Source organism: Nyctereutes procyonoides, unplaced genomic scaffold (genome assembly GCF_905146905.1).
Source record: "Nyctereutes procyonoides isolate TBG_1078 unplaced genomic scaffold, NYPRO_anot_genome, whole genome shotgun sequence".
Classification (NCBI taxonomy): Eukaryota; Metazoa; Chordata; class Mammalia; order Carnivora; family Canidae; genus Nyctereutes; species Nyctereutes procyonoides.
The window spans coordinates 71,157,932-71,176,571 of NW_026575126.1; the positions used below are offsets into that span (position 1 = coordinate 71,157,932).

At 49.6% G+C, this 18,640-nt stretch overlaps 1 protein-coding gene across 1 annotated transcript in view; it reads left to right on the plus strand.

Annotated features, from left to right (window-relative positions):
- The first annotated feature begins 5,098 nt into the window (after positions 1-5,098).
- Positions 5,099-18,640, plus strand: part of HIP1 (huntingtin interacting protein 1) — a 158,404-nt gene continuing 144,862 nt past the window's right edge. The window contains exon 1 of the mRNA XM_055340514.1: positions 5,099-5,248. Within this exon, the coding sequence (XP_055196489.1) occupies positions 5,129-5,248 (120 nt within the window). The 5' untranslated portion in view covers positions 5,099-5,128. The remainder of the gene's footprint in view (positions 5,249-18,640) is intronic.

Below are 18,640 nucleotides of genomic sequence, written 5' to 3' on the forward strand. Positions count from 1 at the left end.
CATGTGTTCTTTCTTTTCCAGAGTTGTTTTGGATGTCCTAGTTCTTTTATCATTTTTTTAAAAGATTATTTATTTATTTATTCATGGGAGACACAGAGGCAGAGACACAGGCAGAGGGAGAAGCAGGCTCCCTACTGGGAGCCGGATGCGGACTCGATCCCAGGATTCCATGATTGTGACCAGAGCCAAAGGCAGACACTCAACCACTGAGCCACCCAGGTGCCCCTACTTCCTTTACTTTTCTATACAAATATTAGAATAATCATAATAGTTTTTACAAAAAGCTTACTGGAAATTTGATCAACTGAGTTGAATCTACAGATTCAGTCTACAGAACTGGCATCTTCATAACATAAGGTTTAGATCTGGGGACATGGTATATTACCCCATTAGTTAAGTCTTTACTTTTTCTCTGCACTGTTTTATGGTTTTCAGGGTACATGTCCTTCACGACTTTTGTTAAGTTTATCCTTAAGTACTTCCTTTTTTTTTTAAGATTTTATTTTCAAGTAAATTCTATACCCAGTGTGGGGCTCAAACTCACAACCTGGAGATCAAGAGTCCCTCACTCACTAACTGCACCTATTTTTGCTACTATTGTATCCAGTATTGTTTTTAAATTTCAATTTCTTGGGGGTGCCTAGGGGGCTCAGTGGGTTAAGCATCTGCCTTTGGTTCATATCATGATCTCAGGGTCCTGGGATTAAGCCCTGAATCCAGCTCCCTGATCAGCAGGGAGTCTGCTTCTCCCTTTCCCTTTGCTCTCTCTCAAATAATAAATAAATAAATAAATAAAATCTTAAAAAAAATAAATTTAAATTTCTTCTTTAAAGGGGGTGGGGGCAGAGGGAGAATCTCTTTTTTTAAGATTTTAAAAATCCATTTATTTATGAGAGACACATAGAGAGAGGCAGAGACATAGGCAGAGGGAGAAGCAGGCTCCCTACAGGGAGCCCAATAAGGGATTTGAACCCGGAACTTTGGGATCATGATCTGAGCCAAAGACAGACACTCAACCTGAACCACCCAGGCTCCCCTGGAGAGAGAGAATCTTAAGCAGTCTCCGTGTCCAGCAGAAGAGCCCAATGTGGGCCTTGATCCCACAACCCTGACATCATGACCTGAGCAGAAATCAAGAATCTTACACTTAACTGACTGCACCAACCAGGTGCCCCGCCAGTGATTCTTAGAGGCAGAAAGCAGATCAGTACTTGCTTAGACACAAGGTTTCAGGAGGCGGTAAGGATGAATTACAAAGGGATCTGAGGAAACTTTTGGGGATGATAAGTTTGTTTCTATCTTGATAGTGGTGGTAGTTTCACACGTCAAAACTCATTAGATTGTACAGTTTAAATATATGCAGTTTAATGTGTATTAATTATATCTTACCAAAACTATTAAAACGTTTGTACTTGGGCTCCAGGAACGTATAGGAATAACGTGACCAGCTAATATATCCTCATATCGGATACTAAATCAGTTCCAAACTAGGTGTGGGGAGGGACCAATTTCACCCATTATGGAGGGAAGGTAATAAAATACCTAACCTCCTGTGGGTTTCCCAGAGATTAGGCTTCCATGTCCAGAAACCAGGCATCTCCAAAAGCTATAATACAGTGGTACCCCCTTCTCCATGGAGGATAGGTTCCAAGATCCCCAGTGGATGCCTGAAACTACCAGTAGCTCTGAACCCCACAGATACCATGTTTTTCCTATACAAACATACCTATCACAAAGTTTAGTTTATAAATTAGGCACAGTGAAGATTAACAAAACTAAAACTACCACTAGATTTTTTTTCCTTCTTCAGTTTCATGGATACAAGACATGTTCTTACCACTGACCTTAGCAATTTCAGCATACACTTTTTTTCTTTCCTTATTAAGCAGAGAGCTTTCATCTTTACAGCTACTCTTTGGCATATCCAAACTGTCAGCACCACTATTTTTGTGCTCTGGGGCCATTATTAAGTAAAATAAGAGTTATTTGAACACAGGCACTGTGGTAGAGTGACTAAAGGTGGGTAGCGTATACGGTGTGCATCTGGCTGGACAAAGTGATGATTCACATCCTGGGCAAGACTGAGCAGCGGAACACGCAAGATTCCATCACACTACTCAGAACGGTGCACAATTTAAATCTTACAGATTGTTTATTTCTGGAATTTTCCATTTAACATTTCATGGGAACTGAAACGAAGAAAGGCAAATCTGCAGATAAGGGTGAAGACTACTGTACAAATGGTTCCTATATTGCTGGGAGAGAAGGTAAGAGCTGAAGGAAGCTGGCGGAGTCCTGTGGTTTATATCCTGGGAGAGGGCTTCCCTCAACCCTTGGCAAAGGGTTTTCTGGCTGCAGCCGGTGGGAAGACCTTATTTTTAACTCACTCTAAGTTTCACGGAGGAAGGTTAACTTGCCTGAGTGTTTCTCCACAGGGTGCCTCCAAACCACAAATTCCTGATTCCTACTCTGGTTTATCCTAAAAGGAGTAGGCTGATCCCTTAATCCCTGTTTAAAGGGCCCTTGTTTATTGAAGCCGTGAACTCTGGGCACAAGGTCATAAATCACTTTAGCTGGACCCAGATTGTGAGGCGGGTGCAGGCTAAGAATGGGCACACAGAGATGACGTCAATGTCAATCTTGTCTGTTTTCCTTGGAGGCATACTCCTGTGAACCCCTGTGCTGGGCCAGATCCAGCCTCTACTCTTCACTCTGTTCTGTGCCTGGAAGGACAGGTGGAGGCAGTACTGATGCATCATCCTTGTCCCCCCACCCCAACTCTCCTCAATAGGCTTGGCCAATGGGAGGTGCTGTAGGAAATCAGAGGACAGGAGAGTTAGAGACTGGTGTCTCCCATTGGCTGGTTGTCCTACCTAGGGCCATGGGTTCTGGTCAGATGCCTCCTTTCCCACGACTAGAGCACCCAACTGGTTGGGGTACAGCTCTCTCCCCTTGTCCCTTCAGGGCTAGGGCTGATAACAGCTCCCCATTGTTCTAATGGCTGGGTTCTTCCTTCCTAGTTGATCCTCCTCTTCTAGGTCACACCTTTGTATGCATTCCTTCTTTAATTCAATTAGCCCTTCCAGTGGACAATCCCTTCCCTGCTGCCACTGCAACTCATCCACCTCCATAGCCCTCAACAGTCCTCATCTACTGTGTCTATCTCCCCAAAGCCCACTTTTTTTGCTGATCCACTCACCATTGCCTTGGCTCTCCTCTGTCTCTCTGATTCTTTTTTTTTTTTTTTTTAAGATTTTATTTATTTATTCACGAGAAACACAGAGAGAGGCAGAGACACAGGCAGAGAGAGAAGCAGGCCTCCTGCAGGGATCCCGACGTGGGACTCGATCCCGGGTCTCCAGGATCAGGCCCTGGGCGGAAGGCGGCGCTAAACCGCCGAGCCACCCGGGCTGCCCCTGTCTCTCTGATTCTTCCCCCACCGCTCCAACTCCTGTTTCCACCCATCGCCTGCTCTTTGGCCAAGTCTACACTGACACCGCTCTGTCCAGAATGGAAGTCATCTCCTCTTTTGGAGCCAGCACCCCTACTCATTTAAAGTCATCTCCACCTTCTCAGACAGAAAGCCTTGAAAACCAGGTCACAACTCACCTCTTTCCCAGAGAAACTCAAGGGAAGCCACTCACAAAGCCTCCCATATAAATACACTTGGAGAGAAGTGAATTTCTCACTTTTGAGAAAAGTGAGAAAAGTGAAACCAGTGAGCTAGCTATGCAAATATAGCCTCAAGGCAATCACCCCTCCAACACCTTGCCACCCTTACATCCCTCCTCTATAGAATTTGACCCCACCAGTGCCTCCTCCCTCCCCCCCTTCCCTACATCCAAGCATGTTCCCATAACCTCCCAGAGGACAAGAACTTTCTCCTCATTCCCTGTGGGTTCTCAGGGTCTCTCATCCACTCTCCCGATTGGTTCCCTCCCTTCCTCTTCGCTCCCACAATCTGGTCCACACAGCGCCAACCCCACCCCCACCCCCCAAGCACAGGTCTGAGCGAAAACCTTCAGTAGTTCGCTAGTGCCTGCAAAGGCCCACCGCCTCGTTCGCTTCTCTGTTGAATGCGTGAATTTTTATCAAAAGCTCTTAGTTCAAAAAAAGAATTTAATGTCTTCCTTTGAGTTTCAAGGCATTTATCTCCAAAACCCCAACACTAAGTATTTAACGGTAAACTTCTCACTTTCTCTAGCGTCTCCGCTAAGGATCTCACGTCCTCTGCCAGTCGGTACCTCGGCTGACATCCGAGCAGGAGGGGAGGGGTGGCCCAAAGCCGCGGATAAACAGAAACACAGACGGGTTTCTACCAAGGCTACGCTCCGGCCGCTTCCAGACCGGGAGAGGTTTGGATAGAAGGTGTCAGAGGCTCCCGCTGACCCAGCCCGGCATCCCCGCCCGGGTCGGCGACCGTCGCAAAGGGGATGCGCAGGGCTGCAGGGCAGGGCAGGGCAGGGCAGGGCAGGGCAGGGCAGCGCGCGGGAGGAGGCCGAGGGGGCTGGTGCGGGACGTTGACCCGCTGGCGGGAGCCGGGCGGGAGGGCAGCGCTTCCCGGGGCTGCGGCCGCGGAGCCGGTCCTTCCCGCGCTCCCCGGGCCCGGCCCGAGCCGCGTAAACACGCTTTTACCCAGCGGCCGGGACTCCCCGCGGGAGGCCGGGCGCCCGGGGCAGCGTGACCCCCGCCCACCACGCCGGGACCCGGCAGCGCCCGCCGCCGAGGGGAGCGCGGCTCGCGGGGCAGGGGCGGGGAGGGCGGTGCGCCGGGCGTCGGGGGAGGGGCGGGCGAGGGCAGGTCAGGGCAGCCCCGGCCCCGCCCTCCGCCCCGCCCCCGCCGGGGGCGGTGGGGCCCGGTGACTGACAGGCGTCCGGGCCGGTCAGGGCGCGGCTCGCGGTCCCGAGAGCCCGGCGGGGCGGGGCGCGCCCGGGAGCTTCGGAGGGGGCGGGGGCGGGCGGGGAAGCCTCGGAGTGGGGCGGAGCCTCGGGAGAGTAGCAGCGCCCCCAGCCAATGGGAGGCCGCAGCCGTCCCGTTAGCGCCGGATCCCAGCGGGTAGGGCGGGGCGGACGGCGCCGTGGGGATCCCGGGGCGGCCGAGGGCCCCGGACTCGGCTCCGCGCGGCGACATGGACCGGATGGCCAGCTCCATGAAGCAGGTGCCCAACCCCCTGCCCAAGGTGCTGAGCCGGCGCGGGGTGGGCGCGGGGATCGAGGCGGCAGAGCGGGAGAGCTTCGAGCGGACTCAGGTGAGGACCGGGGGACCCCGGGGCATGCGTGGCTGGGGCATCCCGAGAGACGCAGTGTCCGGGAGGGGCTTTGGAGGGAGTAGAGGTGTCCAGGCCCAGGGCTGGACGGGGAAGGGGGGCCCCGGGAGGGAGCATCTGGTGCGCAGGTCGAGGCGATCCTGGGGAGGTCGGGGACCCGGGGGCATCCCAGCTGGCCTGGGGAGAAGGGCAGGGCGGCCCCGAGGAGCCGGCACGGTCCGTGCGGTGGGGCAGGGCAGGGGTCACAGGGGCGGTGAGCGGAAGGAACGGAAGAGCGGTGGGAGGGGTGGGAGGGGTGCCCCTAGGCAGGGGAAGCGCATTGGGGGGCCGCTCGGAGACACAAGTGTGGTGGCTGGGAGCGGAGCGCCGGACCGGGATGTGAAGCGGAAGCGGGGGCTCCTTTCCTCCCCTCTCGACCGCTTCTGGGTTGCATTGACATTCCCCCCACCCCTAGCATCCCCTTCCTGGTGCCTCTGGCTTGGCTCACACCACCCCCAGCTGTTGGCCTCCGAAGGCCGGGCTGAAGGGGTCTGGGCGGCGGGAAGGAATGTAGGAAATGCGACGTGTGGCCGAGCTTGAAAAATGAGGGCTGGAGGAGGGGGCCCGGCCAGGGGCCAGGGGCCAGGGTCAGGCCTTTGGTCCGACAGCCCGCTGCTGGTAAGGATGAGCTGCCCAGTGGTGCCCAGAGCCCTGGTTTGGGGTTTGGGTTTCATCCCCCAAGATGTGCCTGACAGCTAATAGGCAGCCTGCCCTATTTGTCCAGCCTGACCAGGGCTGGAGGCCAAAATTCCCCAGTGTCATCAACAAAAAGCCACAATCCATTTTTACCTCAGAGTTTGAATGCCTGCTGTATTGATTTGACTGAATAAAGCTGACATGTTTCTGGTGTTCATCAGCTCGTTTGTATGCAAAATCCATTTCAAAGGGCACAGCACTTCTTTTAATCCCAGTGCCAAAGTTGTATGGGCAGATTTGTTCTTTGCTCTTGCGCTGAGGGTGGAACCTTTGAAGATCCAGCTGGGTCTCCACTGCCAGAGGCTGGTTCCCCTGCTGTGTTCTGCTCCCTCCCTCTCGCCATGAAACAGGGTACAATGTGAAGGAAAGGCTTTGGGGTTTTAGGTAGAAAAGATTGGGAGGACCTGATAGTATTCTGTGCAGGAATCTTGCAATGAATACAGCTTTTCACCCTGGCAACTTCATCCTCTTTCCAGATGCCTCTGGCCCGTTCTAGGTGTGTCTGGGTGATGTAAAGTAGGGAGTGTCCCGTCCCAGGGTCATCCTACCCCAGGAAGGGATGGAAGAGATAGGAAAGACAGCAGTTCACTTCTGCCTCCTGGGGACCTGCTGGGTTTGAGACTTCTTTTCTCTGCCTTTGTGGACTGGACCCCTGGAAAGAAAGAAGCTTTCCGTCTGCTGGTCCACGGTGGGTGATAATTGCCGCAAGTAGCTGCCTAGTTCTGAGGCTTCTTGCTCTCACTAGTGTGAATAGTATTCTTCTTTTTTCTTTTTAATGGAAAAAGAAAAGAAATAGATGTTGATAACCCAGTCCATCTGGAGTCTCAAATAAGTAAAAACTAGAGCACTAGAGGAATATGCATAAAACTTTGACCCATTATAGCAATAGAAATTAGGTTTGTGAAAGCTTCCACCCAGGACTGGCATGTCCCCTTGCCATCCAGGGACAGTCCAACAAGGAGACTCTGAGGCAGTGTTTGCCGGTATTTTACGTGTGGAACACTTGTGATTGGCTGCGTCTGATCGAGTGGCTTGTTTGGCGGTGGGGTGGGAGTGAGGAGGAGGTAGGCTGGAGCAGGAAAAGAGAATTTTTCTATTATTGAAACTGTAAGGGGGGTAGGAGAGTGGAGAAAAGAGAACAGTCCTAAAACTTGGCACTGGTCAATCTGCAAAAGCTCGTTTTGTTTGATGACTTCAAATGTATCTAGCGTATTATGAGATATAAAAAATGAGCTAGAAAAAAAATTTAATGACTTAAGAGACCATGAGAATCAGCCAAGGTGTAGTGATAATTGTAGCTAATTATCGTATTTGGCTCTGTTCTAAGTACTTTATTGTATTACTTTCTTTAATCTCCACAAGGACTCATGAGGTGGGTATCAGCCCCGTTTTCCATGAGGAAATTGAAGCACAGAGAGGTTAAGTCACCTGCCCAAGGTCATACATCTGGAAGCCGTCCCACCCTTTACCCAACTGTCTTGCATTGCCTCTGAGTCCTGGCGGCGGAATGCTGGCATTGGAGCTGGAAGAGGTTTGAATTTTATAGCCAGGCACTTGGATAGGCTGTGTGACCTCAGGCAAGCCTTTCTAAGGCTTCCTTCTTGTAAAATAAGGATGATACATACCTTGCAGGTTTAGTGTGGGGGTTAAATGAAATCATAGGCATGAAGGCGTTTTGTAAGCTTCAGAGCATGGTTTCAGTGATTCTTGCTGTAATCTGGGGAGACCTAAGGAAGCATAAATATAAGTAATAATGCAGGCTGTGACGAACTCTTCAGCAGGGGGACAGAAATGTTCCTAGGTAATGTGATCACAGCCGAGACCGCATGTGGAAAGGTCTGTTTGAGGGTGTTGGGAGGGATTGGGAGCCCTTACCGGGACCTGACGACCATCCAGCATGAGATAGTGCTTGCTGGGTGGAGAGAAGGAGGGAGCATTCCAGAAGTGGGGAATGGCAAAGGAGATGTCCAGAGGTGAGTGCAGATGAGGTGCAGTAGCCCACGTGGAGGCAGGAGCAGAATTGGTCACTGGCACCTCTCAGCCGCACTCCTCCCACTCCTCTGCCCCCACACATGCTACCTTGTACAGTCACTGTTTTGTCCTCAGTAAACTAGGAGCTTCATGGGGGCAAGATTGTGTCTTGCTCTCTCTCCCCTGTGTCCTCAGATTCCTGAGGCCTGTGTTAGTGGTGATCTGGCTGTAGGTGGGGTACAAAATGACTGGCTAGTTCCAGCAGGGAAGCCCTTGCATGGATGGGTAACTCAGCTCAGGGCAGCCAGGGAAACTTTTTTTTTTAAATAAATATCTTATTTATTTATTAATGAGAGACACACAGAGAGGCAGAGACACAGGCAGAGGGAGAAGCAGGCTCCATGTAGGGAGCCTGATGTGGGACTTGATCCCAGGACTCCAGGATCATGCCCTGGGCCAAAGGCAGGTGCTAAACTACTGAGCCACCCAGGGATCCCCAAGCCAGGGAAACTTGATGGTTTTTCCTAATAGTCCCAAGTTCCCTCCTGGTCCAGCACTCTGTCCTATACTCTCCAGTCAGGAGCCCTGCCCAATGCCTATCAGAGGACTGTGATTTCTCTGCCTTCCTTCTGGTCAGGGTCTGTGTTCATGCCAGAGTGGGGACCTCAGACCCACCTGCTGCAGCACCTATCTCTAACCTGACCCTTGCTGCCAGCCCATCACAAACAACCTTCAGGCTCTAGGGGAATGAAAAGTGGTTCTTGCCCTCAAACAAGCTGCTGTAAGAAAGATACCTTGCCTGGAGCACTTTACAGTTTACACAGCATGTTTTAGCTATCTTTGGGGCTACACTGTGGTTGGGCATTACCACTCTTATTTTGTGGATGAGAGTGTGGTAACTTGCCCTGGGCCACCCATTGATGATAGAAAAGCAATCAGATCCAGGACTCCAGATTCCAAGCCCCTTCCACCACACTGTCCTCATGTTGGCCAGGAGGGCAATTCTGGAACGAACCAGGACAGCTGACACATATAGGCACAAAAATACCCTGACCATATTTACTTAGCCAGAAAATGGTTTTCTCCATGGTTTGTTTATTTTTTTTTACCATCTATTTAGTGAGCACATAGCGTGGAGGGGACACAGAGATGAGTAAGATAAAGAGACCAGCCTGCAGGAGCTCATGAATCAGCAAGGAGGTGGACCTGCTACTGTGGGGCCCTTCTACACAGAGGGCCAAGGACCTATAGCCCTGGCATCATGGGAGCTGCTAGCAATGCAGGACGTACGGAATGAGAGCTTTCATATCAGCCAGAGCCCTGGGTAGTCTTGTGCATGTTGAAATTTGTTCTCTTGTGGGTGATTACTAAGATCAGAGGAGAGATGGGGCTGGAAACATGGAAGTTTTTGTCCAAACCTGTTTGGGTAGAGCCCACCACAGGATCCTAAGCAACCTTGAGCTGGGAAGAACCAGGAATACTTCGATTCTAGAGAAGAAAAGACAGAAACAAATATTTATTGAGGGCCTGGTGAGCCCTAGAAACATACTGGCTGATTTATGGCTATTATCCTATTTAATAGCTTAGGCTCAGAGAGGCGAAGTTACTTGCCCAAGATCACACAGCGAGTAAGCAGACAGGCCAGAGCTCTGAAATCCAATGACCAAGCCCACATCCTCTTCTCTGTGTTTAAGTCAGGGGGCATTTCTACCATTTCGCTCATGATCTTTAGATCAGCCTTTGATTCACCTGCTGAGAAATTGTGGGGTTGGACCAGAGAGATCAGTGCTTCTCAACCCTGGCTGCTCAGGAATGGCTTCTAGCATGAAAGGTGCTGTCCTCCCTCCTGTCCCCTGCTTGCTCCCTTCGTTGGTACTGGAAAGGTAGAAAGGATGCTGCAAGCTTTCTTTGAGCTTGTGGTTTTCTACTTACTCCTCTGGTTTCTTCCCATTGATAAAGGTGAGAACAGCTGACATTCACTGCATTTACTATGTGCACATGGTAAAGGCCTTTATGAGACACACCTCCCAGTTCTTGGAACGAATTTATGAATTATGATCCCAGTTTTACAGATCAGGAAATCAAGGCTTAGACGTGTTAATAACCAGCTCTAGGTTCTGAAGTAGGTGTCTGAGCTGGACCCAGGCTCAGGAAAACTAGCCCCAGAGCCTGGCTGTGCATGCTTGCCATCCCTGTATCATTGCCTGGCCCCCTCAGCTCCTTCTCCTTTTCCCTAACAATTGGGTCCCTGATGTGCTAACCTCACCCTACTTCTCTTTTACCTTCTGTCCACTTCTTGTATGCTCACCTCATCTGACAGTTGCTGTTTTTATGTCTATGATGTCACTTGCCCACGTCTGTCTCTTTACTTCCCTGCCTATGTGACCACTTCCTATTGGATGTTTGCCCTTGAATAAACCATACATGCCCCAGACTCTACTTCGGGCCTTCCCAGCCTCTGAATACCAGCGTCTGGTCCCCATCAGTCCGCATCATCTCCTTGGAATCTGTCCTGAGTCCTCCCTTTCCTCTGTCCTCACAGCCACTTTGTGTTCTGTGAGGCTTCTCTTGTCCATTGCTCCTTTGCTTTGTACCATTCCTGTCCTCACAAACCTCCTGGCTGTGTTGCTGAAATCCCATCCTCCCTGGGGCCAGAGGGATCATCTCTAAAGCTCAACACTGCTTCTTTAACTCCCTCTTTTCAAGAACCTTTGCTGGCTCCCAAGATACCCTGCATGACTGTGGCATCTGAAAGTCCCTGGTCCCTCTCTTTTCCAGGCCATAACTTACACTGCATCCCTCCACTAGACAGCTCCTACAGGCTGCTCTCAACCAGATCAGATATTCCAGCAAGCATGGGCCCGTAGCTACTGTATGTCTGTCCCATTCATCCATGTCGAGCCGTGGCTTCTCTTCCAGACTGTAAGCTCTTGGGGGCAGGGTCTGGCTCTCAGTGTGGAGTGAACCCTTGCAGGAGGCAGGTACTGGACCTTTTTGCCAAATGTATGAATGTGAAACAGTCAGAGGATCTAGACGGAGCCTGAGTGCTGTAGACAGGCCTCTGCTTGCAGAGTACTTTCCCTTTGCACATTTTGGAGATTCTCCCTCTGTCTCCTGTGATTTCTCCTGTGATTAACTCTTACTAAGTGTCTACACTGTGTGCCAGGCCTGTGTGCCCAGGATCCCCATTTAGGAAGGAGCCTGCAGAGCCTCTAGAGATAGAATCAGGGCTTGTGGTCAATAATTTGAATTTCCGTGAATTTCAGAACACTTTATAAACATTCCCAAAACATGGACGTGGACCTTCCAGGGCTTCTCTCTGCTTCTTTATGCATCAGGTGGGCCTTTCTGAGCTAGAAGAGAGAAACGCTGGCCTGGTGTCCCAGGCACCTGGATGTGGCTGATGGCAGTGGTCTGTGTGCTGCTGCTGAAGTTTGCAGCAGGGTGTAAGGGATGTGAGGATGAGCGCAGAGTAATATGAGAGCACTCCCTGGGGAGTGAGCAAATCTGGCTCTGCTACTGGATTTCTCATTTCAAGATGGGGAGGCCGGACAAGATTTCCAGCTCTCAAACATTTAAGCTAATAAAATTCCCGAAGCGGGGTTTCACACTGTGGAATAAAGACACACATTTCATCTGAGTTCTCAACTGCTCTCTTGAAAAACTTCCACATGCCTCCCACCCATATGTAGAATGGGGCACACATGAATGGGTGGTACCGTATTTTCACACGGCATGAGGAATGCCCACGTAGCTCAGGAGAGCAGAATCCCAGCCCCACTTGGGCACTGAAAGGGTTCTCTGTCTGGCATGTCTGCAAGACACCAAAGAGGACTGTTTAACACTCCCTGTCCACTGGCCCACTTGTCTGCCACCTCGGGACAAAGTGTAGAGAAGCCCTGGACGGGGTGCGGCAGGCCAGTGGCCAGTGCTCCTGCATCCAGAGGGTTGATGGCCTGGAGAGATGCCCACCTAGGAAAGGGAGCTTGTCAGCCCCACCTCCTGGCAGGGTGGGGGCTGCTTCCTGTTTTCCTGCCTGGGCAGGCAGGGAGGAGCCCTGTTCCTGGCTCACAGGCCCTGCAGTCCAACACTGTGCGGGGAGAGGGACGGGGATTGAAGGTGTCCCCTGGCTCAGACAGTGGAAGGGAGGATGGGCTTCTTTTTCAGATCTGAAAGGTTACTACTGCTGCCTCTGTTAGGGCAAATGAGACAGCTCAGGAAGCTGGACCAGGCTATTCAGGAAGCCAGTATGGCCGATTGCTTCTGATTTTAACAGATTTGCAGTTTATAAAGCACATTTGCACATAACCTCTTTTTTGGCCACAGAACAACCATGTGATAAATAGTGGTCTGTTCTCAAGGATGAGAGGCTCTCTGAGCCTCTCAGTGAGGCTCAGAGAGCATAAGCCACTTGCCCAAGAGCACTCAGGAAGTGGCCGAGCAGAGGCTTGAACCTGGTGGCTCTTACCTCAAACTCTACTTTCCTTTGAGTATCTCTCTTTAAAGCTGAAGGCTGCTCTGGCGCTGGTAACTTAGAAAAGTCATGGAGATTTTTTTTTTTCCAAGTCTTTTCCAATTGACTTACTTGGACTTCTGAAATTCCCCCCAGAATATTTTTGCACCACACATAACTATCAAACGGCCTGTATCCAGAATATGTAAAAAAAAAAAAGTAAAAGAAAAAAGAGACCACCTAATAGAAAAATAAGCAGGAGGAACTTCGTAAAAGAAAATAAACCTATGGAAATGTGCACCTTCATTAGTAATCAAGGAAATGCAAATTAAAATCATAATGAGATACCATTCAATGCCTATCAGCATGGCTGAAATTAAAAATGAAAAGGGGCGCCAGCATGGTTCAGTCAGTTAAATGCCCTACCCTTGATTTCAGCTCAGGTCATGATCTCAGGGTCCTGAGCCCGTGTCAGGCTCTGTGCTCAGTGCGGAGTGTGCTTGTCCTTCTCTCTGCCCCTCCCCTGGCCTGCATTCTCTCTTTTTCTGTCTCTAAAATAAATAAATAAAATCTTTAAAAAAGAAATAAAAATTAAAATGAAAACAAAAGTGGTGCCCATGTGGCTCAGTTGGTTGAGCATCGACTCTTGATTCGGCTCAGATCATGATCTTGAGGTCGTGGGAGATTTAATTTTAAAAAATGGAAAAGAAAAAAGAAAACCTGACTGTACCAAGCATCAGCAAGGATGTGAAGCAGTGGAAATGCTCATGCTGGGGCTGTGCATTGGTGCAACCACATTGGACAACAGTCCAGTGTTATCCAAAAATTGAAGATGTATAGACTCAATAGGCCCGTACTTCCACTGTCAGCTCTATACCCAACAGCAAGGCACAAAACATGTTGGAGGGATGCTCATCATCACCTTTTGTCATAACTCCAAACTGGAGACAATCCAGGTCCATCAACAGTAGATCGATAACTGCATTGTGATGTCTCTCATGGGGATACTTGCACAACAAGGAGAATAAATAAACCATGGTCACATTCGACAACATGGATGAATCCTACACACCTGATGGTGAATGAAAAAAAAAGACAGACCCAAAAGACACCTTCTGTATACTTCCATTTAGTTATTTATTTAAGATTTTATTTATTTATTTGAGAAAGAGTGAACACGAGTGAGGAAGGGAGGAGCAGAGAGAGAGGGCAAGAAGCAGAGTTCCCACTGAGCAGAGAGCCCAACACGGGGCTCCATCCCAGGACCCTGGAATCATGACCTGAACCAAAGTCAGATGCCTAACCAACTGAGCCACCCAGGCACCCTGTATGCTTCCATTTATATCAGGTTCACAAAACAACCAAAGTGAAACAGGTATCAAGTATGCTACTTGGATTGCAAATCTGTAAAGAAATAAGGAGATAGAGGTGCCTGAGTGAGTGGCTCAGTAGGTTGAATATCCTACTCTTGATTTCAGCTCAGGTCATGATCTTGGGGTCATGATCAAGCCCTAGCGTGGAGCCTGCTTAAAATTCTTTCTCCCTATCCCTCTGCCCACCACACCCCCCTCATGCTCTCTCTCTGAAAAAGAGAGAGAGAGAGAGAGAGAGAGAGAGAAAGCAAGCAAGCAAGCAAGTGATGATTATCATAAAAGTCCAGATAAATATTGTACTTGGATGCAGGGTGATTAATTGGGAGGGTGTGCAAGGAGAGATTCTGAGGTCCACCATCAGTTGGCTTATTGGCCTAGGTAGCAGTTTTTGATAATTTACTAAGCTGTACATTTTTGTATTGTGCAGTTTTCTCTATTTAAATTCTATTTCAAAATACAAAAGTCTAAAAAAAACCAAACGAACACCAAAACCACCTCCAGGGAGTAAGAGACGGTGTCTTGAGGAGTCTAGGAACTTGCCACTTACATATCTGCCCACCTTTTGAGGTCTCTCCCAAATACAGCCTCCCTGGTGAAAACCCTTCTGATATGCCCTGGACCTGGGAAGCCTTTGATTTATGAATCATGTATATCCATGCAGCATATTCTGAAGTACTGCAATAACATGTAGTTGTGAGGTTGAGACTTATCATTAGCCCACACTGAGCATGTTGCTCTCAGCTTCCATCCGTTTGTGCCTTGTGTCTGCCTTCCTCAGCACCAGATGGGCCCCTCATGTCTTCATTCATCTTTTACCGGGTTGTCCCCAGCCTCTAACACAGGGAAATATACCAGCTCGGGCTAAGGAGGTCTGTGAAATACAAAATAAATTAGGGGATGAAAAGTTCTCAAGGGGGGCACCTGGGTGGCTCAGTCTGTTAAGCGCCTGCCTTGGGCTCAGGCCATGATTCTGGGGTCCTGGGATCAAATCCCAGGTCAGGCTCCCTGCTCAGCAGGGGAGTCTGCTTCTCCCTCTGCCCCTCCCCCTGCCCTCCCTTGATCACTCTCTCTCAAATAAATAAAATCTTTAAAAGTAAGTTCTCAAAGGAGAGAATGAAAGAAGAGAGTGTGTTTTAGGCTCAAAAGCACATTTGAGGGATGCCTTGGTAGTTCAGCAGTTGAACGTCTGTCTGCCTTCGGCTCAGGGCGTGATCCCTGGGTCCTGGGATCAAGTCCCACATTGGGCTTCCTGCAGGGAGCCTGCTTCTCCCTCTGCCTGTGTCTCTACCTCTCTCTTTGTGTCCCTCATGAATAAATAAATAAAATCTTAAAAAAAAGAAGCACATTTGAATAAAATATCAGATATCTGTATGGTGGACTTCCAGAATGTATGACCACAAGATTGGCTTGTGTTCCAAAGATCTAGATCAAGTCTCACTTGATAAGCTACTGTGAGAACAGAGGAGCCTGGGGAATGTCACCTGAGAACATGGCAGAAACACTCACCTTCTAACAGCGATTCTGTGTGGTCCTTCTCCTGTGTACAGTCCCTGGGGCCAGTCCACAATGACAGTTCTGAGCTCAGATGGTTGCTGTGTGTGTGTGTGTGTGTGATTATGTTTTACTGACTGTCATGTGACCCCTCCCATATTGGGCTGGGAGTAAATGCCTTCTCTGGTTTCTTTTGGATGGGTCTTAACCAATACTATATTCTTTCCTCCTATTTTCCATAATCCTTCAGTGAGAGATGGACAGGCAGGAGCTGTGTGGTTTCTTCTCTGAGTGAGATCCAGGGAAACTTCCCTTGAAGTACCAGGTCAGCCCAGGGCTCTACCTCTCCAGGCTTGGCACTAGGTAGGCATTCCGAAACTCTGTGTCGAGTACCTTATTCATCTGTCTTTACAGCCTCAGGCTCCTGACACAGTGTCTGGTACCGAGTGACTCTTGATAAGGGTTTGTAGGATGAAGAATGAAATATTTTGAATAAAGGACTGATGAGTGTCGGCCATATATGGCCCCAGAGCTGAAGGGTGAACCCTCCCAAGTTCACCCTGAGTCTGGGGTCATGTGAGCATGATTGGAGCCAGCAAGAGACTGGGTCCTTGAAAGAGACCAGGTCTCTGACATAACTGTGGGTGGTTCCCAGGGACTTCCTACTGAACGTCAGCTCCCTGACTTGTGCTTGGAAGTAACTTGAGATCTCCTGCTTCCCTTGAGATTCTTAGTCCAGGAAGGGACCTCCCTATATAGTCTAAGGCCATTACTGCTGATAAAAAAACAAAAAAAAACCCTAACCCCCCCCCCCCCAAAACCTGACACACCTAATCCTGAACTTTGTCTCCTGCCACAAACTCACTCATTGTCCTTGGTTCCCAGTTTTAGAGAACCCCAGTTTATAAACGCTCCCTGGCCCTTGAAGCTGACATTCTGCGGCTCGTCTTTGACAGCTCTCTTTTCTGCATCCCTGTGGCTAGGCACCAAGTCCAGTTGTTCTGTCTCCTTCATTCCTTGTGTGCTCCAAATGGCTCCTACTTCTCCCACCTGAGCTGCTCCTGCCTTCATTCAGGTCTTGAACCTGAACTACTCATCACACTGCCCAACTGGCTTTCCTGCCATCCAGTCTTGCCCCTCAAATCCACCCTCCCACTGTCTGCTAGGCATTACTCCAAACTGTGAAACTCAGGCTCATGGGCATAGCATAGAGCTGACCTTTGCAGGCTGTAATGTCCCGTGGAGCCCCCACCACCCCTCCATCCCTGTCCTGTCTCAGGCCCCACTGTGTTTCTCCAGGTGGCATACCATGCTTCTCTGCCTCAGCCTTGAGTGCCCCTCCCACTTTTTCTACTCACTAAACTCTCCATCCTTGAAGTCTTACCTCCAGTGGCCCTCCTCTGGGAAGTCGCCCCACTCTTACGGGCAGATTTATTTGATGAAATTTCTGTGTGTTTCTGTGTTGGTGTGTTGATCTATATGTCTGTTCCCTGCTGGACTGTGAGCTTCCCTATAGCTTCACCTTTTTTGTAGGCCTCACCCCAAGCATGATGCTCAAGACCCCGTAGACCCTCAGTAAATGTCTATTGAGTGAACTAGTAATAAAAGATCAATACCAATAAAGGACCTGATCGTATTTGATTGTTGCTATACCAGAAAACGGAAGAGGCCCAGTTCCCATTCCAAGGGGGGTGCCCAGTGCTGAGGTGATCGTACATGATCTCCATCACATTGGGCTGAAGCAGAGGCTTTGGCTCCCCTGGGAGAAAGAGGCAGGTGTGCTTTAGGAATGGAGAATTCAGTAGGAGGGGCATTTTACAGAGAGGGGCTTCAGCGTGCAGTCATGGTACACCCAGAGCCAGTGGACTGGGAGCCAGTATTCCTGATTTATGTTCCATGGTGGGGGATGATGGGATGGGGTAGGCAAAATAATACACACACACACACTGTCTCTCTCTCTGTCTCCCCGCAACATGTCCACCTGCGAGTATGTTTTGTTACACAGTAAAAAGGTCTTTGCAGGTATAATTAAGGACCTCAAGATAGAAAGAGGAACCTACATTTTTCCCAGAGCTTCCAGGCAGGAATGCAGGCCTCCCAACACCTTGATTTCAGCCCAGTGAAACCAAGTTAGCCTTCAGATTGCAGAACCCTGAGCTGATAAATGGGCGTTGTTTTAAGCTGCTAAATTGGTGGTAATTAGTTACGGTCGGCGATAAAAACTAATATGGATGATAACAGGTAACTCACACTCTGCAGTGAGAAAGCTAGTGGAGCCCTTGCCTCGAGGCACAGACAGGCCACCCTTTTAAACCTCGAGGGACGTTTGTTATTTCATCCATGCTTACTGTGGCCATAGATGAAACATTACATTTCCACACCTGGCACTTATTCACAGAAATCTTATCCTGGAGAAACAATTCAGCAGCCTGTTCAAAACATTCTTTCCTGCTGGGCCATGGAGTTCTTTGGTGAGATTCCAAGCGTGAGGATCACAGATAGAATTTACTTAACCTTACATGTTTTGGGTTTTTTTTCTCTTGATCAAGCTCTATGCTATTAAAAAAGATGGGTAGGCGGGGAGCCTGGGTGGCCCAGTGGTTTAGCGCCACCTGCAACCCGGGGCATGATCCTGGAGACCTGGGGTCGAGTCCCACATGGGGCGCCCTGCATGGAGCCTGCTTCTCCCTCTGCCTGTGTCTCTGCCTCTCCCTCTCTCTCTCTGTCTCTCATGAATAAATAAATAAAATCTTAAAAAAAAAAGTGGGTAGGAAATCCCTTTTTTCCCTCTAGGATCCTGATGGTGTCTTTGCTTGAGAGAGCTGACTTGCAGTCAGGAAACAGGTGGGAATAAATGAACAGCTTCCCTCGGGGTGGGCCTGCTGTGTGCTGGTCCTTACATAGGCTTTCCAGGGTCCTCTGGAGTGTGCCCGTATTTTTGGGCTTAGCTGTAAGGCAGACAGGGGTGCGCGCCCAGAGCACTAAATTAAGATTTGGGGTGCCTGGTGGCTCGGTTGATTGAGCATCTGCCTTCCTCTCAGTCATGATTTCAGAGTCCTGGCATCAAGCCCCACGTCAGGCTCCTTGCGCAGCGGGAAGTCCACTTCTCCCTCTCCTGCTGCCTGTTCCCCCTGCTCATGCGCACGTGCTCTCTCTCTCAAATAAATACAATCTTAAAAAAAAGAATTGGGAAGCCTGGGGCACCTGGCTGGCTCAGTCAGTAGAGCGTGTGACTCTTGATGTTGTTGTGAGTTCAAGCCCCATGCTGGGTATAGAGATTACCTGAAAATAAAACCTTATAAAAAAAAGGAAAGAAAAAAAGAATCAGGAAGCCCCTCTTCTCCTGGCTGT